Here is a 27,247-nt window from a genome sequence, read left to right on the forward strand (position 1 = left end):
TCCAGGTTTTTTCACGGAAGACGAAATTCACGGCATATTCACGGTTTTAAGGTTTTCACGGTTGAGTGGGAACCCTGATAGTGTATATCCACCTAACGGCAAATGCTGGCTGAGAAATCACTACAGTGCGTGATATTACGTAGATGCGTTACGCGGGAGACTAAATGAGCCAATTGACCATGGAATCGTAATGAGAAAGAGCAAATGAACGCCGGCAGTGTTAAACAATTAAGGCTTAGGCTTTAATAGATTATGACTCATTAGATGTGATTTTTTTCGCTAATCCACCTTAAATCACAAAAAACGTGAAATTTCGTTTTTATTCACCGATTTCGCGTTATTTCGTGGTATCGCGTCTCGCGGAATTCACGGACCTCTAATCATAAGTGAAGATGAAAAATAAAAAAGGCAACCTAAGTTAGAAAATTTGATTTTTCATTTATATTCACCAGAGTTTTCCCAGCGTTGCGTAAACGCGACATCCTGTCCAGTAGTGTCCGAAAATATCCACAGGGAAGAATGACACCTCGGTCTCTTAACTGGCTAAAGCACTCGACTGGAAATCGGGGGATCCGGGTTCGAATCCCGGTCAAGGCGAATGATTTTTTCTCTGTGGATCTTTTGCACGATTATGTAACATTAATGTTGGCAGGTAACCACATTGCGTATGGATGGCAAGAATTCTCATCATTTTTTTCCGTATGTTCCGGAACTGATGGCGAAGATTCTAGTCATTTAGGCGCATGAACCTGAACAATTTAAAGCGTATTTGTTAGTATGTTTAAGCGTACGCTTTAAAATTGTTTAGGTTGACGTGCCTAAATGACGAGAATCTTCGTCATCCGTCCGGAAGGTTCAGGAAAAAATATAATGAGAATTCTCGCCATCTGTACGCAATGTGTTAAATGCGTTAATATTGATTTTAGAACTTCGTTTAAAATTTGACAATGCTCAGAAAAAAATGAGAAATTCAATTCAAAGTCTGCAATTTATGTCAAGCAACAATTATCCATGTGCTAAATACATCTAAGCAATCCATAAGTTGACCACAAACCAATGCTGCAGGTATGGTCGTAAACCTGGAAAGGAGGGAGCACAACTACTCTCGGAGTCCGAGATAGTGCGGAGTCCTAGCGGGGAGGGGTCAAAAAAGGTTCCGCGAGACCCTTCTTAACGAATGCCCTCCAAAAATGCTCCGCACCACGAGAAAGAAGAGTCTCTTGGGCTCAGTACAGCAGTCATCCTAAGACGAAAACTGCCGTCTCGAGAGGGTTAAACTGGCCAGATCTCAGCCTTCTCCACCATGCAGCGTAACTCCTCTATGTCCCTCTCTCACGGTAACTGGAAGGAGGAAGATACGTAACTCGATTCCCACCCCAATTTAAGTCACAATTCTAATTAAAATAAAAGATAAAAATTAATCATTGTTTCTTAGAGTGCTAAAATATTTATAAAAAATAACAGACAGGCAGTTAGAAAATATTTCAGGGAAAAACTTAACAATAAAAATAAATAAGGCTTTTACCAATCAATCACAACCAAGGCTTTTACTAAACAATTACAAATATGGCTTTTACCAAACAATTACAAATATGCCTTTTACCAAACAATTACATACATGGCTTTTACCAAACAATCACAACTATGGCTTTTACCAAGCAATTACAAATATGGCTTTTACCAAACAATTACAAATATGGCTTTTACCAAACAATCACAGCTATGGCTTTTACAAAACAATTACAAATATGGCTTTTACCAAGCAATCACAACTATGGCTTTTACCAAACAATTACAAATATGGCTCCAATACATTGCCAAGTCTGTTGTGTCAAAGAGTCAGTGAGTGACTGTAAAGCAGTTTTATATGACGGATGTGTTAATTTCTTGATGTGTGCTTGTTGTTGCAGGGGAATACTGCGAAGAAGTCAAGAGGTGTCATTGGAAGGGGGGATGACGACGCGAACAGCAAGAATCGGAAGCGTCCCCTGGAATCTCCAGCGAACCCTGTGGCCAAAAAGGTGATAATAATATTTATTAGCTCTGGGTACAATACCCCTCAGAGCACCAATTCTACAATGGTGGTGAGCTTAAGGTTATTTTAACATTCTATTGAACTAACAGCAGAGTTGAGTGCATGGGGTAGTTTCCTATTTTTTTTTATCGCCTAAATCGAAAGATTATTACTCCTGGAGTACGTATTTCATGCTTTTAGATTTTTAAATGATGATATATCAATTTTTTGCGATTAAATGAAAAGTGAAAATTTCCAAGCACGAAAAAACGTGACTGCTAAGTATGAATGTTGGGAAAAAACCTGTGTTACGTTATAAATTTCTAAACTGTTATTCTGGTTGCCGACGTGTGGGGCCACCTTGGTGCGAGGCTATGACCGCCGCTACGATGCAGGCTACTAGCAGGTAGTGCTTGGCTTAAATAAGTATTGTTAATACCTTATCAAACGAAGGAAACTTTCCAACCATACATAATTTTAATAGGTAATTATTAAGGAATGTCTCCCTTAGCTCTGTGTCTCATGCCTGCGTTGGTAATCTCAGACGATGTAAAACTCCTACCTACTCGTATAGAAACTAGGTCCCTGTGACGTCACATGGAGTGGCATCGCATGGGCACCAATCTGACCTTTTTCAAATGAGGGTAAAATTGACCATTGCCATTCGTCTAAACTGGGATTTCTAAAACCAAATAATTTGTATATTTTGAATACACTAATGGTGGGTATCGAATCGCAATCAATGCCTTTCGTTTTCTTTGATGAAGGAAACCACCCTATTGTGATAAAAAAGAAAGCATTGAAAATGAAATATAAACATGCAATAAAAAATACCGTATAAGCTCGTGTAAGAGGCGCACCTTTTTTCCCAAACATTGCAGCGGAAAATGGGGGTGCGCCTCTTACACAAACTTCTTATCTTCCCCCCCCTCCCCTACCCGGTCGCAAGTCCAAGGGGAACTGAGGGGCCTTGGTTTACAGCGTGAGTCAGTCATCTGAAACCCTGGGTCAAAATCAAGCGGCAGGTAGGGGAGTTTCTCCCTTAGTGACGTGTTTTTAAAATGCTCCTGTTTGAATTTCTCGTAAGCATCGCACCGTCACGTCGGTACCCCAGAGGTGAACATTGAAAAGATCGCGCGGGGTGATTCGCTCCGGAGCACGCGCTAAATTTACTGCCACGAGTGGGTATCCCGCGGCATTTATACTGCATATAGTAATCGCTTATCAAACGTATAGAAACGCGTAGTTTTGAAGGACATACCTGATTCGTCAACATCTGTCTTGCCGAGCAATTTCCATTACGCTGAGCACCTGATTTTTCAAAAATTATCTTCAGACGCTAATATGAGGATTTTTGCAATTGAAAATTATATTGGTGTCAAAACCTGCGGTTTAAAAAATTCGAACGAGTGTGTTCATTGTTGGACTAGCGCTGAAGGAGAGGTCGAGGGGAAGGAGCGCCCTCCATATTTCAAGCTACGAGGCTATGAGCGAAGGAGCAAGGGAAGAAAACGTCCGATCTTGCATTTGACGTCGTTGCCTTTGAAGTGAAGAGGCGAAGGCACAGCAATGTGATATACGCAGTTTGCGTTGCCTGAAGTTTCCAGTCCGTCTCGTCTTGTTTGAATGCGCTCATGCTACGCTTGTTTCTTCCGAAATTGTGCTGTTTGGACTATGTTGAATATTATTAGCCATGTTTTAGCTATAAATCTTTGTGTCAATCAATTAGAGCTCAAAAAACTTAAATGCTGTCAGATATACGTCGCGTTAGGTCTAATTCTTTTTAGAACCTCGTGCGTGTCATACAATTGCTGAAAGATATCGAGATATCTTCGAGCTCAGAAGGTGACTCACCTAGCATTTGACCTCCAGAAACTCGGAGAATTGAACCTGGTAGACCGAAAAAGGTCAGTTGGTGAGATGGGGTAGGGATGAAACGCGTTTCCATTGATCCCCTGTAACTTGATAATTTCCTATTTTCCTATGGAGTCCCGGAAAGGAAAAAAAAACGGCCCCGCGCACACACACCGAAAATTTGACGGCCGGTAAAATATCGGCCGATATTTTACCGGTGAAGCGATGCTTGCACACACGCCAGATTTTTACCGGTCAAACGATAAGTTGCAATGTTTTTGAGCCGGCGACGGCGATCCACAGTGACAATGGCCGGCAGCTAACCGGCATTTAACCGGTGCCGGCGCGTATTCGGTACGTGTGCAAGCTCCAATGCTCTCCCATTGTTCACTATTGGAATGTGGACGGCCGATATTTTACCAGCCGTCCAAAATCGGTGTGTGTGCAAGGGGCCTTAAATCTACGACGTGGTTATTATCCTAAGGCGCTGAGATTGCCCCGATTGTTGTCCTATCTCTTGGGAAGGTTCATGCTATGTGCCTGTCGTGTTTTGCCTTAAAATTTTCCACGGCTGCAATTCTATTGCAATACTCCTGCGAGAGCTTTTAAACAAAATTGTTCGTGAGTAGGACAAGCAACGTAGAGCGATGACGTATGCGAAGAGAGGATCGGAACTCTTTCTACTCCCTCTTATGCCGCTATTACCGCCGCAGTTATCAAAATTTCCTCTTTCAAATAGTACTGAAAGAGGAAATTTCGATAACTGTCGAAATTCCAGGCATACGTCTGCAACACCGCACGATAGGATAAAAAATACCGTAAAATTTTTTTTTCTTTATAGCTTCCTTCCTCAAAATAGGGGTGCGCCTCTTACACGTGTGCGCCTCTTACACAAGCTTATACGGTATGCCATATTAAATAAACCTTAGCAAACAATGCAATAGTGAACAAAGTGACATAATCCTTTTGGTGTGGACATAGCCAAAAACAGAAACTGAGCTAAATAACTGAAGAAAGAGAATTTTTCAAAACACATATTTGAATCAAGATTTGTAATAAAAATACTGAAATGAATAACAAACCAATATCGAAACAGTAACGAAAATCACCGCAGTTTCTCTTTGGCATAAACTGAGATAAAAAACTAGTGAAAAACTATAAGGTACTCAATCATATTTGTACAAACAATTTTATCACGATGTAGTGAACAGTTAATACAAACAATTTTATGATGCAACACAGTGTTTCATTGATTTCCCTATATACCGTATAGGGGTATTAGACTGAATATAATAATAATAATATCTTTATTGTTCCATGGGTCAAACAGGTGACATAGAACATTGTCAGGGAGACATAGAACAGACATAGAACATGTGACATAGAACATCAAAACATACATGTTGTCATGAACTATCAGACAAGAATTCATTTACATTATAATAACCCTTAGGCTGTAAAAAATTTTTTAATTCTGTCTTAAAAACATTAATATTTGAAATATGTTTTATACTCGTAGGCAATTTGTTAAAAATAAGCGAGGCAGAGTGATGTGGACCTCTTTTGGCACATAATTGTTGTAAAATACAGTAGAACCCCGTATTTGCGTTATCGGAATTTACGTTTTCCCGCAAATTGCAAGTTTTTTTCTGGGTCTCGTCATATTTCCTATCTCTCCAATGTAAATAGAACCCTGTATTTACGCCGTGTTTTTTTCGTTTTCCCGCCATGTGCATCACGACGTGCCGACTAAAAAAAATTATTTGCGTACTAAAACAATTAATCGTGCATATCAGCCCATAAAAACTGTCTTTTGGCTTCCTTTCGCGCATTTTTATTTAAAAGTCCAAGAGAGAGAGACGTAATGAGAACTATTTTCGGGAAGAATTTGAATGTGGCGGGACAGAACGCCACTAACGTCGGAAAGTTGAACTACGTCATCTCGTTTTCTGTCAGCGGCGAAAAGATTCATGATATGAAAGTAGGTGTATTGAGCAATCGAGCTATGTAATAATTATAATGCAAGAACTCCTGAAGGAATGTTGACAATAATCATGTAGTCGATTATTTAATACGAGAGTTTGACAGGAAACCAGACGTGATGAAACATGATAAATGCCGGAACTATAAAACTTGACCGACAACTGGGATCATTTGCGCTGTCTTCATTCAACAGTTGCGTAGCAATTATGGGTTAATTAAATACTTAAAAAAACTTATTTAAACTTGAATTATCCCATTCAAATAGTAGTGTATTGCAAACTATAGTAACTTTCAAAAATTATGAAGTCGCACATGACAGTTTGTACTGCGCACTTGATCTCCGAGGAGTAGTTCAGATACTCGTGTGTTGCCAAGTTACCCTCAATTCGTACAGGAAATAGAATTTATCCGGCTTGAAAATGGAAATTCGAGGTGAAAAACGGACATTTTTAATTGACGAGAAAATGAAAATTTTAGAGCTAGTCGATTCCCACACCGGAAACCACATCGATTCAAACGCTGGCGAAGCAACTAGAATGTTGGGATTGGCAATCCGATCGGATTCCCAGTCTCAACATTGAATACCGTGGTGAAAAATCGCGATGCCATTGTAAAATATGCGAACCAGTGCGGCTATTTATCAAAAAAGAGAATATATGTGAAGAATTCCAAGTAAGAAGAAATAGAACGAATTCTAAAAGAGTAGTTTTTAGGTGCAAGATCATCAAATGTCCCTGCAAATGGTGTCATCTAAAGGCCTGTTTACATAGTACATTAACTCGTACAAGTTAATGTCTAAATTATGATCACGAAAATGCACCGTGTATTCACCCAACTTGTGCGTATGCATGAACAGAAAATAGAACCTGTTCAAATTTGGTTCATGTATTCGTAGTCTGATTTAGGGGCAGGGGACGTGCCCCCCCCCCCCCCAGATGCTTAAAAAAATAGACAAAATTTGAATACGGTTATCATAGGAGGATGTATGGGGGGGGCACATGCCCCCCCAGACACTTAAAAAATATGAAAGATTTTTAATACGGTCCAGTTATCATTGCGTTCCTTTTGTGCCCCCCCCTCCAGAACAAAATCCTGGATACGGCATTGCTTGCGCCCTCCAGAAAGAAATCCTGGATCCGCCCCTGATGGTCATCATTACGTTTGCTTTGTTTTGTGTATTACTAAAGGAGGCTTAATCATTTAATTCAATAAGAATAGCTTTGATTTAAAAATAAAGAGAATTTTTTCATCTTGAGAGATCATTGTTATATCTTGTTTTTAATCTCAATTAAGACAAGATCTTTTGCCTGTCAGGCCCTCTGTGCCCCTCCCAGAAAAAAATCCTGGATCTGCCCCTGCCTACATTTGTACATGTCCCGTTCCGGTCCACAAAAATCATTTTTAACATTAAACTCGTACGTGCTAATGTATCGTGTAAACAGGCCCAAAGGCCCTTGAGAAAAAGTATTTCCCGACAAGATTGGGAATCAAAGATTCCACGGCATCTATAATGGTTGGTTGGATAGATTCAAAAATAGGTACAGTCTTGTATGTAAGATGGTGAGTGGTGAAAGCAAAGATGTTAACATAGAGACAGCAACACAGTGGAAAGAATCTGAATATATTAGAGTTCTGGAAGGGTTACAGCCCAAAAGATGTTTTCAATGCAGACAAAACAGGATTATTTTTAATTTTTGCTGCCAGCAAAAACACTGTGCTTCTGAGGGAAACAATGTTATGGAATAATGCTTAGAGAACAATTAAAAAATTAACATTTCCAAAGCCAGTATATGAATAAAAGTGAAAATTCTCCATTTCCCGCTATTTGCATTTTCCCGCAATTTACACTTTTTTTCTTGGGTCCCTAGAAAAGTGTAAATAAGGGGTTTTACTGTATGTATATTTTCACTCCCACGGGTCAGATAGGCATGAACCGAGGAGTTTGGTAAAAATAAGGTAGGGTTCTTTTTTACAAATAATGCACAGTAAAAAATGTACATACTTGGTAGTGTCATTATTTTATATTTTAGAAATAATGGCTTTCCAGGAGACCTGATGGACACATTTGCCATAACTTTCAAGGCTCTTTTTTGCATAGAGAATGCTCTAGCAGCAGCACTTGTGTTTCCCCATAAAACTACACAATAAGCCAAGTGAGAATGAATTTTGGCATAATATATCAATTTCAGTATTTCTAATGAAGTAGTTGGAGCCAATTTGCGAATCATATATATTCCCGTTGCCATTTTGCTAACTAAATCCTCAATATGATATTGCCAATCAAGGTTTTCAGTTAATTTCAACCCTAAAAAATTTGTAGAGCTAGACTGCTGAATGGCTGTTGATGAATTAGTCTTAAGTAGAGGACTCGTTTCTGGAGGACTAATTTTGTGATGGAAATTTAAAAAACATGTTTTATTTCCATTCAATTTTAAGTTATTACTTTTACACCAGTCAATCATCTGTGCTACTGATGAGCGTGCCATATCAATCACCTCCCCTGTCTTATTACCAAAACTCAGAGTAGTAGCATCATCAGCATATAAAATGACTTTACTCTGATGCAAATGAGATGGTAAGTCGTTAATAAAAATGATGAATAATAGTGGCCCTAGAATAGATCCTTGGGGCACTCCACAATTTGAAATAAGGACATCTGAGTAGTTCTGATTAACATCACCATTACAATTAGTGTTTAATTGCACTACCTGCTTACGATTAGTTAAATATTAAATACATATTGCTTGGAAACTATGGGTGATACTGAAAAAACTAAGGCCAGGTTTGGATTTGGCACATGAAATTCTATGAAGATCAGTTATTAAGATAAAAAAAGTTTTCAAACAAATTTATTTTGTTGGCCTGTACAAATATAAAGTGCTGTTATGATTTTTTTGAAATATTGGTTTCCATAACCTTTTCAGCGTTAGAACCTGAACGAACTCCGCTTGCCCCCTCTCCCCTTCTAGTTATGATCCTGGGTACGTCCCTGACTGCTCTCTCTCCCGTGATTCGTGCAGAGTATACCACGGCCCAACCCTTAACCAGTGACGTGCAAATCTAGTCAAACTACCAGGGACGTGCGGTCTGACATTTACCGCAATGCAACAAAAAATCATAAAACGTTGCAAAATCATTATTATTGCTTAGTTTAATGTTTCTTTGACTGCTTAACTTTTCTAAAACTCATATTTAACCCATTAGTGCATAGCGTCCGATATATCAGAGGTGCGCCATGTCTCACATAAATACTTCTTTAGTCGATAAATTCAATGAGTCAACTAAAATATTAGCGGGGGGGTGAAGACAGACATCCATTTGAACTTATTGCAGTATTAAAATGTAGGGAAAGTCAACTGGAGCCTATAACAAAATAAAATACACACGTCCAACATATCGGACGCTATGAACTAATGGGCTAATATTCCCAATGCATTCCCTATTCGAACCAATTTTTTAAGTAAAAATTGTTATTTAAAACAGGATCAAAAAACTGATAAAAAAAACACTTGAGTTTTTATTATCGTTAATAGTAGGAAACCACCCCATTGTCATTTCAGGTGGCACCGTCTCCGTCAGCGCCAGTGGTCGACTCCTCGGTGGGCAAGTCGGCTGGCGTGGCGAGGGAAAGGAAGACATCTTCCGTGTCCGAGGCGTCAAACAGCATTTCTCTGGACTCCCCTTCCCGGAGTGAGCGGCCGTTGAAGAAGGAGAGGGAGGGAAAGTCTGATGGGCGTATGGGCTCTGATGGCGGGAGGGGGGGGAAGACGACGCCGAAAGGTAGTGACTCCGAGTCCAGCAAGTCGAGAGCCTCTCAGATACGCCAGGAGAAATCGCAAGTTCGCGAGAACGACTCGAAATCGAAGAGCAGGCATCAGGATGGAGTTGTGGGGAAGAGGGATTCGTTTGCTTCCAAAGTGACGGAAGTTAAGAAGCCCTCACAGGATGCTAACAGGTCAGTGTCTGTGGATACTTAAGGATAATAATAATAATTTTAATCATCCCAGGACACTTATACATGTATAGGACAAGTCAAAGAAATAAACAAAATAAAATAAAGAAGAGAATACAATGACACACATTACATTGAAAGAAATTCGTTTACAGAATAAAAGGCATTACATAGATATCAAATACCTTTTCAACTTTACTTTAAAATCTAGGAGGCAGTTAACACCTTTAATATTCGAAGGCAGGTGGTTGAAGAATTTGCAACCAACGTAGGGAGGACCTTTTGCATATAATGAAAGATTGTGTGACACAGTTCTAAAGTCTTTGCTCCTCCTGGTGTTGTATGGTGGTGTCATATATTGGAGCATAATAAATGTAAATACAGTGGAACCTCGATCTGTCGTTTTTCAGGGGGATGGATGAAAAGAACGATGAATGCGGGAAAACGATAAATACGGGAATGGTTGTCCGGGTTGCCTATGTCCCAGGATCCGCTGGATTTTTGCGAATTATGACATTCATTAATGGATTCAAACGAGATTTCAGCTGATTACAGGAATATTATTACTTTATCGAAACACTTAGGTCATATTGTTGATTCGACTTATCTCTCTTTCTAATATCCTAAGGGAACAAGCCGCCTTGCTAAAAAATTTTTGAACTCCACTCGGAATTTTCACTGCTATTTCACTGTAAACATTCTTATCCATCAAATGCCATTTCAAGTACACGTATTTACGCGAGAAATGTGCGTGTTATGCCTCAAACAACTGATTTCGCCGTCGCAGTGATTGGCTATGAGATGGATCAAGAAGACCAAAAATAGTTTATTATTGGAAATGTTCCTTTCTAGCAATGAAATTTTTAATATGATTGAGGCAATGTGGCGTTAATCGTCAGCGGCACGCCCACCTGATCCTCGGCTTCATCCCACTTCTTGTTTTCACCTGGGATTTTTTCGCTCTACCCCCACCCCTGCCGTCATGTGCTACCGGACAAACCGAGGCGTTCTGCAATATTCACGCATTTTCAGCCCGGATTCTTTCCTTCATCATCAATTATTTTGAGTCCATCTTTTAAAGTTCTCACTTGTATCTTCGGAAGGGCCATGGTCCGAAGACGAATAAGAATAAAACTAATAAAAATGAAACCGGACTCCATTGAACCCACACGGAAAACACTCGCTGGTTTTAAGTCAACCCACCCCGGAAAGTACGGAATCACTCGTACGAGGTGAAGTTCGGCACTAATGCTATCGCGTACGGCGTAGGCAGAGCTTACTGCAGAGGGTGAATCATGACCATATGACTGCGCAATTAAATTTTTTATCCTATAGAGAAGGCAACTTACCCACTCATTTCTAACAATAAGTAGCGTAGCTCTAGATGAGCAGATGTATTCAGATTGCTAGTCGAGAGAAACAAAATATCCTGAGATGACATCACTTCGTTAGCAACTCAGACAAGTGAAACTTGTAGCATAACTTGTAAATTGTAACCAGACTCGTAATTGTTTTCGAAAAAAATCGCATCAACTGCCGTGAAGCTCACTATCAGCTGCGAGGATATCGGTATTCGCCAGAAATCACCATCGTATTATTCCAACTATTTCCTTGCTTAAAATTCTTAAATAACGTTAGAAATACGTCGTGTTTGGTATCAATCTTTACTGAATTACGTGCACATCACTAATATCTCAATATAATAAAAGTGTAATACCATTTGCCGAAATTCATTTTTAGATACCTTTTGGGCTAATACAGTGAAACCTCGATATAACGACACCCCACGGTGCACTAATAAACACTCGCTATAGCGAATTGTCGCTTTACCGGAGGTGGAGCAAATAATAGACAATATACCTGTTGCGAACAGATATACAGGAACAGGAGTGGTGCGGCGACAGATAAACATCTATCCGATAAACGTAAGCATAAATACAGACGAAAGGCGATGTTTTTTTGCATCACTAAATTTCCTTACTCAAATAACGACCAACTATTCGAACAATTTATAAGCGCCGCACTGAATAAAAATCATGCAGAGCATTGTTTCATCAATCATTATATTTATCGAACGACAGTTTACCACATAAATTTGAGACTGAGCACTCCATTAACTTCATTTCTAACAGATCGCTAGCAGTTACAGAGGTTAAGGAGTCTTGATGAAAGTCTTCCGGTGCTGAAACCCTCGCTATGGCGAGAGCCAACACCGAAAGGGTCTCGTAAAAACGAATTTTTTAACACGCTTATTATAGGGTCAATTGACGGTGCATCGGCTATCTCTCGTAATAGCGGGGGTGTCGTTATAGCCCGTACTCGCTTTAACGAGGTTCCACTGTAGGTGATTCATGCAGCAGTTGACCTCCACCTTTGAAGCGAGTCGGCTAAAAAAAAGTTAGCGGTCGAGAGAGGGGGAGGCGTGAAAAAGGTTTCTTTTGTTCTCGAGTAACTTGATATTTTCTTTCGAAGCTAAGGTCGTCGTAAAACGATCCCTGCTCGAGCTGGGACCTTTTTTTTATTTCGGAGAAGAAGAAAGCTTCAACCAGGGGGGGGGGGGATACCGGATCTTGGGAAATGCGCTTATGTAACTATCCCACGGCACTCTGCTTCTCCCTATTGCATTTCAATCTCCTGGGGAAGATTCAAACTGTGTCTGTTGTGATTAGCCATAAATAACACGTTGTAAACACTTCGTCTCATTTTTATCAAACGATGAATGCGGGAAAATTATTCGACGGGACCGCGATCTTCAAACGATAAATGCGGGAAAACGATACTTCGTGGAACGATAGATGCGGGAAAAAATTACATTGTCTTTATGGAACTTAATTTGGGACCAGGAGCGGCGAACGATGAATGCGGGAAAACGATGAATGCGGGAACGATAAATCGGGGTTCCACTGTACAAGGAAGAGTCAAGATATTGAGCTTTTTGAAAAATTGCCTACAACAAGTGGATTTATTAACACCCATCAATATCCTGATAGCCCATTTTTGAAGTTTGAATAACCTAGTGGTACAAATAGTATGACCCCAGGGAACCACACTGTATTTAAGACTTCTAAAAACATATGCATAATAAACAGATTAGGCCACATTAAGGTTGGTGATTGGAAGGATTCTCCTCAAGAGGTAACATCCTGAGGCCACCCGAGAACACACAAAATCAATGTTTTTCCCACGTAAGGGATTTTGTCAATAAAAACACCCAGAAATTTATGAGAAGGGGAGGAAATAAGTCACTCACAATCTAATTTCAATAATGGATATGACAGGATATGGGCTTTATCTACTGTCGGCAGCTTAATGCTGTACTTTGCAAATTTATATCTGGACTACAGTGCATGCCATTATAATGAATAATTCAATGTTATAAAATCTGGTAGATCGTAAAGACAAGTTGATGCATTATTTCAAGATTTTAAGAAAGCTTTTGACATGGTACCTCACAACAAACTTTTGTACAAATTACAGTCATGCGGGTTAAACGTAACAGTGAGCCTTTTTTCATTGAACTTAAAATATTGACAGTTGTTAATTTATGTATTTACTCTGTTTTATTACACACAAAGAATAATTTACCTCATCTCCTTCAGAGACAAAATATTCACTATCATAACACAAGGAATAGCAACAAATTAAATTTACTATACTACAGGTTATCCACATCGTTTAACAGCTACAAGAGCATAGGGATGAGAATATACAATAAATTCCCAGGTGGTATGGTAGTTATACCTACTGATAATTTCAAAAATAAAATACTCGAATGGCTTGTTGCAAGACCGTTTTACTCCTTGCAGGAATTTTTTGAAACAAAAATCTAGAGATTGCTGGTCTTTTATAATTGCTGTCAATATGTAAATGAAATTGTATTTGCATTTGTGTAATGTTCTTGTCTCAAATTGCATAAAGCTACAATGCATACTGTTTTAATATCTGTAGATGTTTGACGTTGTCTATTGCTGTAAAGGCTGGATGACAATAAAATTATTATTATTATTATTATTTAAAATATATTTTCACAGCATTTTTGCTGGTTTTAGGCGAGGTGCGGGTATCACCAAGCACTCTCGTCTTTTTACTCTGTGTTGAAAAATTTTCTGACAATCTGGCAAGTATTTAAAATTGCTGCTTTTTGTATTGTGTTAGAACAAGTTTTTTGGCAGTCTAATAGTTTTATTACCTTGATGGATTGAATGAGGCACTACTCCTGTGGCAGAGATAATGATTGGTATTATGTGTACTTTATCTCATTTCCACAATGTCTTGATTTCATTTTTAAGTTCTTCGTACTTTTCCATTTTGCTGGTGTAGGCTGTGGTGATATTATGCGAATTAGGTACGGCAATGTCCATCAAGTACGTTTCATTGTGAGTTTTATCTTGCACTACTAGATCAGGTCCATTGCTATGGACTGTTTTATTGGTAATAATTGAACGGTCATAATAAATCTTGCAGTGATAGTTTTCAAGAATGGTTTTGGGTGAGTACTTATAATAAGGAACTCCATTTTCTATGAGTTTATACTCCATTTTATATGAGTTTTATTGTTATAATTAGTGGTGAAAATATTTTTGAAAACCAATTAGAATGCGATCGAAGGGGCAACAGAGATGAGCCTTCAATGGGATGGGATTGGTCCTCCTCTATGCACTTCCCTTGTTGGCACAGTAAACAATGCGCCCCGCAAATATTTCGTTTGTTTGTAAATATACAGTGAGTCTTCGTTCTACGTCACCCCGTTTAACGTCATTTCGCGATAACGTCACGAAGATTATGAGATCGGAATTTGTTTATCACACCTAGCTTCGCGATAACGTCAGGTCTTTTTAATTTCACTTGAGAAAAAAGGCGAAGCAGTGGGCATTGCAGGTTGTTTGTTTCGTGGGCGGTAATACAGTCAGTCTATGCAAAGTGTAAAGCGGTGTGTTTATTGTTAATTGCCATTACGGTTTTTGCAAATTTTCTGCAAAATGAATTCTCAGGTAGGTGCGCAAGGTTTTACTTGACATAATGGTTTTCCGGAACATAAAAAGTGATTTCAAGGCATTTTTCCGTGTAGAACTCGGAATTTTTGTCATCACATTTTTCACCGTGTTCACAATAATTTTGGTTCCCGTAACTGCGACGATGTTTCATCGATGATGATGCCCAGGCGACGCTCGCCCGGGCGACCACCATAGCGAAGCCGAAAAGCAAAAGCGGGAAGATACAAAAATGGAGAAGGATTTACGTCAGTGCTGCTATTGTCGCCGATGAAGACAGGAACTTGTATTTATGCCACAGTTTGGCATTCCCATCGTAAAAAATGCGCCATATATGATGCGCTAAAATTTTTTCGTGTAGGAATTGTGAGGTCTAGGAGCCGATATTCACTTATTACATTGTTTTTTTATGGGATATTATGCTTCGATTAATGTCATTTCTTGTATTGTCACATTTTTCATGAACAGTAAGTGACGTTAAAAGAGGACTCACTGTAAGTTATTCTCGAAGGTGAGAGCTTAGAATATACTGTATCATTAGCTCTTTATCTTTCTTCCATTGATTTATTTAGCTTCAACGATTTTTTTGTGGGATTTAATTACTTGTTGGTCTCCGGACCACCTGTCAGTTAGTATTTTGCAAATTATATGCCTTGCATAACAAGGAACTATCCGTGTTTAGATAATTACGACTACGTTTTCAAGTGTATGCCATCAATTTATTGAGTTTGTGATTATTTTGTGCGTGAAATTGTGCATTGCATTGTTTACTACTGCCGGCGTCAGAATGATGTTCCGCTGTACTTTGCAAATTTATAACTGGACTTCAGTGCATGCCATAATAATGAGTAATTACCGTATAAGCGCGTTTAAGAAGCGCACCTTTTTTCCCAGAAATTGCAGCCTATTACACAAACTTCTTATCTCCCCCTCCCTCCCCTTCGCCGGTCGCAAGTCCAAGGGGAACTGAGTGGCCTTGGCTTTCAGCGTGAGTCAGTCATCTGAAATCCTAGGTCAGAAACATGGGGAGTTTCTCCCTTAGTGACGTATTTTTAAAATGCTCCTGTTTGCTTTTTGTAAGCATCGCTCCGTCACGTCAGTACCCCAGAGGTGAACATGGAAAATATTGCACAGGGTTTTTCGCTCTGGAGGGCGTGCTAAATTTACTGCCACGAGTGGGCATTCCGCGGCATTTATACTGCATATAGTAATCGGTTAACAAACGTAGAGAAACGTGTATTTTTGAATGACATACCTGGTCAATAGTCAATATCTGTCTTGCCGAGTAATTTCCATTACGCTGAGGACCTGATTTTCCAAAAATCATCTTCAGACGCTGATATGAGGATTATTGCAACTGAAAATTATATTTGTATCAAAACCTACGCTTTAAAAAATTCAAACAAGTGTGTTCATTTTTGGACTAAATTGTGGATGGAAGAAATCAGAAATGCTTATAAGTGAAGAGCGCGGAAGGAGAGGTCCAGGGGAAGGAGCGCGATCTTTGAAGCAACGAGGTTACGAGCTAAGGAGCAATGCACGAACATGTCCGATCTTGCATGTGACGTCGTTGCCTTCAAAGAAAAGGGGCGGAGGCACAGCAATGTGATATACGCAGTTTGCGTTGCGTGAAGTTTGCAGTCCGTCTCATCTTGTTTGAATGCGCTTATGCTACGCTTGTTTCTTCCGAAATTGTGCTGTTAGGACTATTTTGAATATTAGTAGCCTTGTTGAAACTATAAATTTTTGTGTCAAACAATTAGAGCTTAAAACACTTAAATTCTGTCAGATATGCGTTGCATTAGATCTCTTTCTTTTTTTGAACCTCGTGCGTGTCATACAATTATTGAAAGCTATCGAGATATCTTTGGGCTCAGTAGATGACTCACCTAGCATTTGGCCTCCAGAAACTGGGAGATCGATCAAGGTTAGTTGGTATGACGGGGTAGGGATGAAACACGTTTCCATTGTTCCCCTGTAACTTGATATTTTCCTGTGGGGCCGGAAAGGAAAAAAAAAACAGCAGAGGCATTGGCTGATGGAGAGCCGAGTGTAGTTCTGTTAAATCTACGACATGGTTATTATCCCACGGCGCTGAGATTGCCCCGATTGTTGTCCAAGCTCTTGGGAAGGTTCATGCTATGCGCCTTAAAATTTTCCACGGCTGCAATTCTATTGCAATACTCCTGCGTGAGCATTTAAACAAAATTGTTCGTGAATAGGACAAGCGTCGTAGAGCAACGGCATTTGTGAAGGGAGGATCAGAACTTTTTCTACTCCCTCTTATGCCGCTATTACCGCCACAGTTATCAAAATTTCCTCTTTCAATTGGTATTGAAAGAGAATATTTCGATAACTGTCGAAATTCCTGGCATACGTCTGCAACACCACGCAATTGTATTAAAAAAATGCCGCTAAATTTTTTTCTTCACAGCTTCGATGCTCAAAATAGGGGTGCGCCTCTTACACACACTTATACGGTAGATTGAGTGGGAGTCTGAGACTTGCTGTGACAGGACTCGAATCCCTGCCCATTGGATCCATTCACACATGTCTCAGGATCCACGGGATGGCACTCACGGCATCTGTCGAGTACGTTAATTTGTAGTTAATTTCCGGCCGATGATTGTTATGTGATCAATATTTCTTCCTAAAATGGTTTATGTACAAACCATGAATTTGATGACATTTAGACCGTGAAAACCTGGAGAAAAAAAGTGAATTTTATAATTTTGTTAGAGAGGGAAGCGTGTTAGTTGGAATTGGATGAATAAATAAAGGAACGATTTTCACTGTCTCACTCCGTCGTTCCAGTGTCAAAGAGAATCATGGCCGATCAGTGGTTTGTATCAGAAATTCGAATAATTTATTACCATATGTCAAAGAGACCACCAATATTCAGTTTCCTCACAAGGAACCAGTGACAGTTGAAAAACTAATCACTTCATTAGCAAGAGATGGGCATCACTGAAATATATTAGTGTCATAAAAATTTTAAATTTTTCTCAGCAGCCATTAATATATACAGTAACACCTCTATGTAGTGAACCTCTTTACATCATAAACCTTCATACCAGCCCTATGGTCCCGTCTGATTTACATGTAAATTTATAAGCAAACCGCTATGTAGTGATCCTCTATATATCGTAAAACCTCCACTTATCATACCAAGGAGACACCCCAGAGATGGCCTAACTACCTCTGCAAATCGTACTGAGACAACTAGAGACCATTAATGCAGCTGTGATTATGTGTATGGAATGACATTTTCAGCAATAAATGTTTCACCCTTATTTTTCTTATACACCTTTGATGTGCTGTAATTCTCCCGTTAATCATTAGTTGTGGCCATTTTGTTCCATATGAGAGCATACCTAACAGTAAATAAGAAAAAATGATATCCAACTATCCTATTCATTTTAAGTGACTGTTGAATTAAGAAAGATCACATCGTTTTCTCTCGAATCATGGTAAAAATCATACGATAGCACTCGCTTTCTGTAATTATTAAATAATGAATATATGCTCTCTAATGCATGTATGTTTGTTTAAACACATAAATATAATAGTTTAAAAGACATTGGTGCCTTTCATTTCCGATACATATGAAAAAATGGTGCATATCACTAAAACCTCTCTATAGTGAACCTCCATACATCAAATTGCCCAAATTTTGGTCCCCTCCATTACTATATAAAGAGGTTTTACTGTAACACTTTTCGTCCTGCCGATATGTAATGTCACTTAAATAGCTCGTCGATAGGTAATGTCTCACTTCCAAAAATGATTACATGTTCATCTCTTTCATGCCACCCCCAAATAGTGCAGATGTAGACGAATTTTGGCTTGCCACAGACTTTGTGATGACCAGACACAGGGTTAAAAATAAAGCGATAGGGTACACTTGTCTCATTAAATCAGTCATATAATTTAATGTGCTAGCAGCCAGAAATCTAATTAATATAAAATTTACCTAATAAATAAAATGAATATAACTAACACTACATATTACACCCATGTCTCGTATAGTGCAAGGGATGCGTTCCTTGGGGTCTTTGCGCTATACGAATTTGCATTATACGAGAGCGTTTTAACTAGGGATGAGTCGATTCCAAATGTCGATTCTCGATTCCACCGATTCTCGGGCACGGAATCGGAATCGAGAATCGATCGCCTAAAGTCGATTCCGATTCCATCGATTCCAGGAAGATAAATGTTTTGAGCACAGACTATAAGTTTGGGGCACAAAGGCTGCCACACATCTAAGCGGCCGCGGTGTCAGCCTTGCCCGCGCGGAGGATACGCCCGGCACGCGGGTGCTGCGACTAACATACCTAAGCGGCCTCCGAAACATGAAAATGTCGGCAAGAGCGACAAACCGACGAACCCTGAAATGGCGCGTGATCATGAGCAACTCTAAGAGAAAAAAAAAATTGGAAACCTCGGGATCGGGAAGCAATGCATGCGTTTTCCGTTCTTTTATTAGCCGCTGGTCACGGCAAATCAAAGTATTGCGATTATGAATCACATTCGGAGAATTCATCTCGACCACCAATTTTAAAGTACAGTAAAATTCGGTTATAACGCGGGTCTAGGGGGACATAGTTTACACCCGCGTTATCGGACAACCGCGTTATTACGGGAATCTGCGTGGGAAGCAATAAAAAAACCCTTAAAGGTAATTTTTATAGCCAATTTATTTGCGTAATACATTATATAAATATTTATTTTATGATTTAGACGCTCTACTTTAACGGGAGTTCCTAGAGTACTCGGATATTTTCTTTTGCCGCGATAGTTGATGGCGTTTCTTTGTCACGTAATTTTTTATGCTTTGCAAGTGCAACAGATGAATCCTATCGCAATCACTTTGTCCCTCCAACCAATTCATCAATTCACTTATATTATGTAATAAATGGCCAATTTTTGGCATCTCGACCTCACTTTCGTCTTCTTCATTCTCGCTCTCATCTTCCGATGATGCAGCTGTTTTTGCGCGGCTCAGGACCGCAGCCACAATTTCTTCGTCACTCTTATAAGCAGATACAGGAGTTTCCTCGTCTTCGCGAACCCAGGTCTCGAGATCACTCACAAATAGTTTATTACAAAGAACATCTGAAGCTTCACGTGCGTCCTCTTCCGTGAAACCCAAAAACTCGTCTTCGTCTTCCATGCTATCGCCCGTTGTATACTCGCACTTTGACCAGCAATTTAGGATTGTAGCTGAAGTTATTTTCTTCCATGCCAAACCAATATTATAAGCCATGTTCTTCAGGGTGACTGTTTTCAGATATTCTTGTACCTGCAGTTCTGAATTTATGACACTAGTGAGCAATTCCAGCCGATAGTGGGCTTTAAATGCTCTGATTATCCCTTGGTCCATGGGCTGAATAAGAGCTGTCGTATTTTTTGGTAAAAACGAAGCCACTATTTTGCCATCCCTCGTTATCAAGAGCTCAGAAGACGGATGGGCCGAACAGTTATCTAACAGGAATAGTGCCTTCTCTTCTAACTTTTTTGATCTTAAGTGGCTATTAACCGATGGAACAAAATCTTCATTGAACCAAGATAAAAAAAATGTCTCGAGTCATCCAGGCATTCTGACTGTTTTTGTAATTTATGGGTAGTGCTTTCATATTAACGTGCTTGAAGCACCGAGGACTTCGATTTTTACCAATACACAGAGGTTTTAACTCGTGACTTCCTGATTTGTTAGCGCACAGTAATAAAGTCACTCTTTCTTTGCTCATTTTTATTCCGGATTTATTTGCCGACTTCTTAATATCAAGTGATTGTGTTGGAAGCAATCTGTAGTAGAGAGCGGTTTCATCGCAGTTATACAATTGCTCTTCAGTGTACTCACGTTCATCAATCATCTTGCGTAAAGTCCCACAGAATTCTCTAGCTGCTTCACTGTCACTGGAACGAGATTCTCCTTGCATGTTAACTTGCGCTACCCCGTGGCGAATTTTCCACCTCGATAGCCAGCCAGCAGAAGCAACAAAATCATGAGCACCACCTATTTGTTTATTTAATTTAATTGCCTGTGCTTGTAAAAGTGGACCGGATAATGGAACACCTTCACTGCGCTTCTGAACAAACCACGTGAACAAACATTCATCCACATCACCAGCAGCACTCAATCTGGCCTTTTTTCTATCAAGTCCTATTTCGTCATCCACTTGATCAACGAATGATCGTAATTTATCTTCTTCTTTCATCCAACCACGAATAGTTCCTTCAAGAACACCAAACTCCCTGAATAAACTTGATTTTGAATCACCGCGTTTCACTCTGTCGATTATGCCCAACTTTTCTTTAATTGTGTAAGTTTTCCTTTGGGCAGACATCGTTTTTACCCTAAAATCAATGAAAATTTTCGTAAAAAAGTAATTTTCATATTAATATTAAGCCAAAGGCAAAGGTAAAACAGCTCATTCATCATTAAATGCTCGAAGCCTGTGGGCATTGAGTACATACCTTGGTTTGAGCGCCGCGGTGCGAACGTACGAAAGAGAATTATCTCAATCTCCCTGAATCTCGAAAATTATTATTGCCGTGCAACACACTTTTCAGCTCGAGTTCACAAGACACAATGACCGATCAGGAATTACCGAGTTTTTTTTTATGGCTACGAAACAATGTATGGAATACGTCGCCAACCGCGTTAATACAGTCGCTTGAAGTAGCGCCGTTGCGACGCGTCGGTAGACACGCCGAGATAAAATTCGCCACAAAGTTACCTACCCCAAAAAAAAGGTCAATGTAATTATTTCGGGGGACATGGTGAGACCCGCGGTATATCCGAAACCGCGGTAAAGTGAGGCGCGTAATAACCGGAATTTACTATATTATAGATCGAAATATATATTTTTTATTTTCGAATGATATTTGAAGTCTGATGATAATAAAAACGTGCAGAGAGCGAGTTTTCCTGTGAAAAAAGTTTCTTATAAATACGCGCTGAGAGCGGGTTTTTTTATATACGTAACTTTTTTAGACTAACACGCGTCTGCGTCAATAATAAAAAAATTAGACACATTCGCGTTTGTATAGCCCAGTTTCATCAATGCAACCCTTGAGGAAGTTGATACTTGCTTGGCATAAGCCGCCGCGGCCTCCGGGCGGACTCGACAGGTTGCGTTCGGCCGCCACCGCGCACCCGCCAGGCTGCTCTGGTATGTATCGACGCCATGAACGCTACATTCTTGTTAAGCCACCGCGGCCAAACGAGAATGTAGCCACCGCGGCTATTGTTATTTTTAGGAATGGTCGGATCGGATACCTCGGATCCAAATACCCGCGGATATTGCCCTTCATCGGATCCAAAGTCGCGAAAGACATCGGATCTGGATCCGAAATTTTAAATAATAGATTCAGTGAATGCAATGCCCCATCAGGGTGGAAAGAGTTCCGATTCTCTCTTCGAATGCGTCGTCGCATGCGATTCTTGTCCTACTCATGAACCGTTTTGTTTGAAAGCTCTCGCAGAGGTTGCGAGTAGAATTTCAGCCGTGGCCAGGATTTTCAGCCAGAAAATAAAAAAGGCAAAATACGACTGGCACATAGTGTGACTCTTCCCAAGAGATTGAACAATCATCGGAGGAATTTCAGCGCCGTAGGATAATAACCACGTCAAAAGTAACTACGCCGCAGATTTCAGAAAACCACCCTCGGCCGTCCACCAGCCGTGCCTCTGTTGTTTTTTTTTGTATCCGAAATCACACGGACCAAAAATCATTGTCTTCTAAGGAAAATATAAAATCACATGAAAACAATTGAAGCGTGTTTCATCCCTAACTCGCCTCACCAACTGACCTTTTTTGGCCTACCTGCTTCAATTCTCTGTTTCTAGACGACAAATGCTAGGGGAGTGACTTTTTGGGCCCGAAGATATCTTGATAGCTTCGACAATTAGATGCTATGCACGGGATTTAAAAAAGAATTAGACCAAACGAGATGCATTCCTGACGATATTTCTGTTTATTTTTCAGCTCTAATTGATTGCCACTCAGTTTTCTATCTACAATTCTACAATTACACATTACTGATTGTCCAAACAGCATAATTTTCAAAGAAACAAGCGTAGCATTAACCCCTCAAACAATTAGAGACGGATTGGAAACGCCAACTACATATATCACGTAGCGCGCCCGGCTTCGCTTTGAAGGCAACGACGTCACTGAAGCAAGATCTGATTTCTTCGTCCGACTCCCTCATTTGTAGCCTTGTTGTTTGAAATACGGAGGGAGCGGGCTCCTTCCTCTCCACCTCTCCTTCATGTGCTCCTTCCCAGTGGCGTAGCCATGGGGATGGTCCGGACCTCACCCCCCGAAATATAAAAACACAGTTTCAAACTAATTTTAACGCCCTTCATATTAGAAAAACTTCATTTTTCAAAGATTCATTTTTTTCATTTTTGTAAATTCATGATTTTTAAATATTTTGTTTCCTTTTATGAAGGAAAGTAATTGTGTTTTTTATATTTATGTTCCTCTCGCTGCGCCACTGGTCAGTGGTTCATCCTAAGATTTTTCCTATTTTCATTTCCAAACCCAAACATAACAGTTTAGGCCCTGAGTATGTGAAGATGTTTTTAAAAAACAACTTGAAAGCCCATAAAATAATTTTTAATTCATAATAATATTAGAATGTGAATGAAAATCTAAGAAGCAATCCATTGATTGTATGTACCCACAATAAACAAATAATGACTTTGTTTAATGGCAGGAATTCGATAATGCATTTGGATTCGAAAATATCCGATTCGAAAGATCTCGCTCCAAAAATCCTGGATCTGTCCATCCCTAGTTATTTTATTCCATTCAATTCTTAAATTTTAATGACAGCAATGCTACAGATAAATCAAAATCCCACCAGTTAGAATGAACAAGAATCGATGGAATCGGAATCGAGAATCGGGAATCGATTTGAAGGAATCGAAATTGGAATCGGAATCGAAAAAAAGTGGAATCGACTCATCCCTAGTTTTAACATAGGGAAGATAGGGATGCGTTCCTGGCAGCACAGGTCTTGGGTATTGAATTTCCTCTAAAACATATATATTCCCATAAATAGCCTCAGAAAACATTATTTATATGAATGTTTATAGTTTAAAATATATTTAAAGATAGTATGCAAGCTTTCCAATACTTTTATTCGCGTTAAAAAAATTCTTACGTGCTTTTGAAATTCGCTCCTGTCGTGCGGGTGGGCTAACATCTGCTATCGCAGGGGTTCGTAATGCATTGCCGGCAGTTGACGATTTCTCAGACCAGTCTAAAAACAACTATTGTGTGTCCCCCAGGCCCTTTTGTCGCTCATTGAAATAACAAGGAAATGCTACTTTGAACGCCATTTCATAGCTAGCGGAGTTTATGAATGTTAAATCATTTTAATTTGAAGTCCTACGAGTCATTAGCAGCTACGTGAAACAGTCTTTAAATGCCTTGAAACCTGACCCAGGTTTTCCTTCCCTGAAAATGAATGAACGAGAATGCATTCTTTTCCAAAAGAATATCGTCTCGTCAACACTAAAAACTTGTCGAGGGGGAAAGGAGCCACTTTCAGTCACAGCTTGGAGTTCATCAGAAAATGTTGCGGTGACTGCGTTATCAACACTTGCAGATTCACCTGATATCGCCGCACTGCAAATACCTGCTTGCCGTTTAAATACTGGAACCAACCGGAGCTTTCACTAAATGTCTCGGAGCGATTGCCACTCTCGTCTTTTTGTACTGATTCACTATGAACTTTCCGTATGTGTAGACCGCTTGGTTAAAGTTGGTGCGGCTGAGGTCACTGATGTTTTAACTTCGTCTTTATTCAGAATAAGGCATCGTGCGTTTAAACTTCCGCGCAATATCGCTTTGACGTTCTCCATTTTCAAAGCAATTGACCTCTTTCAATTTTTCTTCTAGGTTTATGGTTCTACTTGATAATTTCTTGATTTTTCTACCCGCATTCCTATTTTTTGCCATTTTCTCTTGGTTTTTACTCTGTATGGCTCTATCGAAATCACCCTCTACTGCTGAACTGTATTCCTGAGACGCAGAGGGCCTACGACTGCGGGGAGGGAACGAAGCCATTGTGTTTGAGACTCTATAGCCGACCCTTTTGTGTGTTCATGCCATTCATACGCAACTCGGCAACCGCTCCATTTCTCCCCCGTGAAAATCCGATGACCTTGACGGCTTTAGCGTAGACCCTCTACCTGGAAGTCAATCGCCCGATAACATATGACGGTAAAAATTACGTCTCAAACAGTATTGCTTAAAAAAAAAAAACTCATGTCCACTAGCCCCACGCTTAATTAATGATCTAAATTAACTATTATCACTCTGCTAAGGAGACGAGATAAATTACTTCGGTAGGCCGGCTATCTGGACCTAATGACGAGTAATACTTTTGGCCATTGCACAGCGACGGATTTCGATTAATAATAAACAAAAAAGAAGATTTGAGGCAAGCAATAATATTAATATGCGTAAAATGATAGCAATTTCGTGTGTACTTAGAGCAAGTTCACGTTTTATCATGAGAGCGTTTAAGATTTGTGATTAGGCTTCACTGCGTTGCAATGTTTCCCCGAGGAACGAATTTGCGCTATATCGAAATTGCGCTAATCGAAATTGCGCTATACGAGACATGGGTGTATTTAATTTTTATTATAAAATAGGGTAGTTTCCTTCATCAAAGAAAACAAAATGCATTGATTGCAATTCCTCACCCACCACTAGTGTATTCATAATATATACAAATTATTTGGTTTCAGAAATACCAGTTTAGACGAATGGCAATGGTCAATTTTATCCTCATTTGAAAAAGGCCAGATTGGCGCCCATGCGATGCCACTCCACGTGACGTCACAGGCACCTAGTTTCTATATGAGTAGATGGGAGTTTTACATCGTCTGAGGTTACCAATGCATGCATGAGGCGCAGAGCTCAGGGAAGCATCTCTTTAATAATCACTTATTAAAACTGGCTTAGGTAGGAAAGTTTCCTTCGTTTGATAGGGGAATAATAATGCTTATTTAAGCCAAGCGCTACAAGCTAGCAGGATACTCTGCTACCTGCTAGCATCCTGTGTCGTATCAGTGCTCAAAGCCTCTCCCCAGAGTCACCTCACACGCCAACAGTGGGAACCAGAACGACGTCACATGGAGTTTTCCCATTATTCCTACTTACGCGTCGCGTTTTCTCACGCTTGAATATTTTCACTTTTCATTTAATCGCGAAAAATAGAGATCGTCCTTATACCTTATTTATATATTTTCTGAAATTCAATACAGTCAATGTTAACTGATGATTACGATCATTGTAAACGGTGCATCCCTCTGATAACCTCCGCTCATACAGTGGCCCTCAAGCGGAAACAATTACCCACCCCTGCAATATGTCATCTAATATCAAATAGTTTAACCCTCCAGCGGGTGTGCTGTGGCACAAAGTGCAACATTGTGCCGCTTTGGCCTCACGTTATTAATAGTAGTTGGTCAGTGAACCAAACGCACCAATTATTCCAACAAGGTCATGAATGTACGCTTCTTATTTCGAGTTTTTCTTATTAATATCGGAGGAAAACCAAGTGTTCCACTGAGTGCCACACGCGCCATCAAGTGTCAGAGAATATGGCACACCTGCTGGAGGGTTAATTTATGCTCATGATATGCGGTATTTGATGATTGGAGTATTCGAACGTTTCATCCTTAAAAATAATTGAAAAATTTTCCCGTCTCTAGGAGGAGGTTTGCCTTCATGTCGGACGAGAGCGACATAATTAGCGATGACAGCAGCTGCTGTGAGGTGCCGAACCTGTCCGATTGGAGTTCGGAGGACGAGGAGAAGATGGAGAGTGAAGTGGAGGTTCTGCCGCCTGTGGAGGACAAGGGGAAGCTGGTTGAACGGGAGAGCAAGGTGGCGTGTGCCGAGTTGGGGCAAGGGAAGACGTCCAAGACCAAGGGGCACGCCAAGCACCCCATCACGCCCCATGCCCCCAATCAGCCCCCCAGCAACTCAGGTAATCAATAGTTAGGCCTGTAATCTTAGTCGACCCTGGATACACCATCAGCCCCTACATAAACCGATCTTGCCCTACATAAGCCACATCTAGCCCTACATATGGCCGATTTTGGAGCTAAACGGGCCCTACCTGATGTAGGGTAGTTGAATCAGCCCTACACCCTACAAAAACATGGCAGCTAAATATCGTCTGCTGATCACTTCGATTAAAAAATCTGCGATACAATGGATATTAAGGGAGACGACCTCACACAAATCATTTTAAAATGTACAGAGACACAGCAGAAAGGTAATAACATTACCACTTTATTGCTACCAAGTTAAATAAATAGTAAAATTGACTGAACTAATAAGAACAACATAGCGGTATACATGCACCTTGTTTCTACGAATATATGATAATATTTTTCAAGTTTGGCACTTGGTATAC

At 40.0% G+C, this 27,247-nt stretch overlaps 1 protein-coding gene across 2 annotated transcripts in view; it reads left to right on the forward strand.

Moving 5' to 3' along the window:
- Positions 1–27,247, forward strand: part of LOC124170125 (mucin-19-like) — a 51,494-nt gene that overhangs the window by 5,943 nt on the left and 18,304 nt on the right. For both annotated transcript variants that reach the window (XM_046548814.1, XM_046548815.1), the window contains 3 exons: positions 1,911–2,021; positions 9,412–9,806; positions 26,538–26,815. In XM_046548814.1, coding sequence (XP_046404770.1) covers positions 1,911–2,021; positions 9,412–9,806; positions 26,538–26,815 — 784 coding nt within the window. The remainder of the gene's footprint in view (positions 1–1,910; positions 2,022–9,411; positions 9,807–26,537; positions 26,816–27,247) is intronic.

The sequence above is a fragment of the Ischnura elegans genome, chromosome 13 (assembly GCF_921293095.1).
Source record: "Ischnura elegans chromosome 13, ioIscEleg1.1, whole genome shotgun sequence".
NCBI lineage: Eukaryota > Metazoa > Arthropoda > Insecta > Odonata > Coenagrionidae > Ischnura > Ischnura elegans.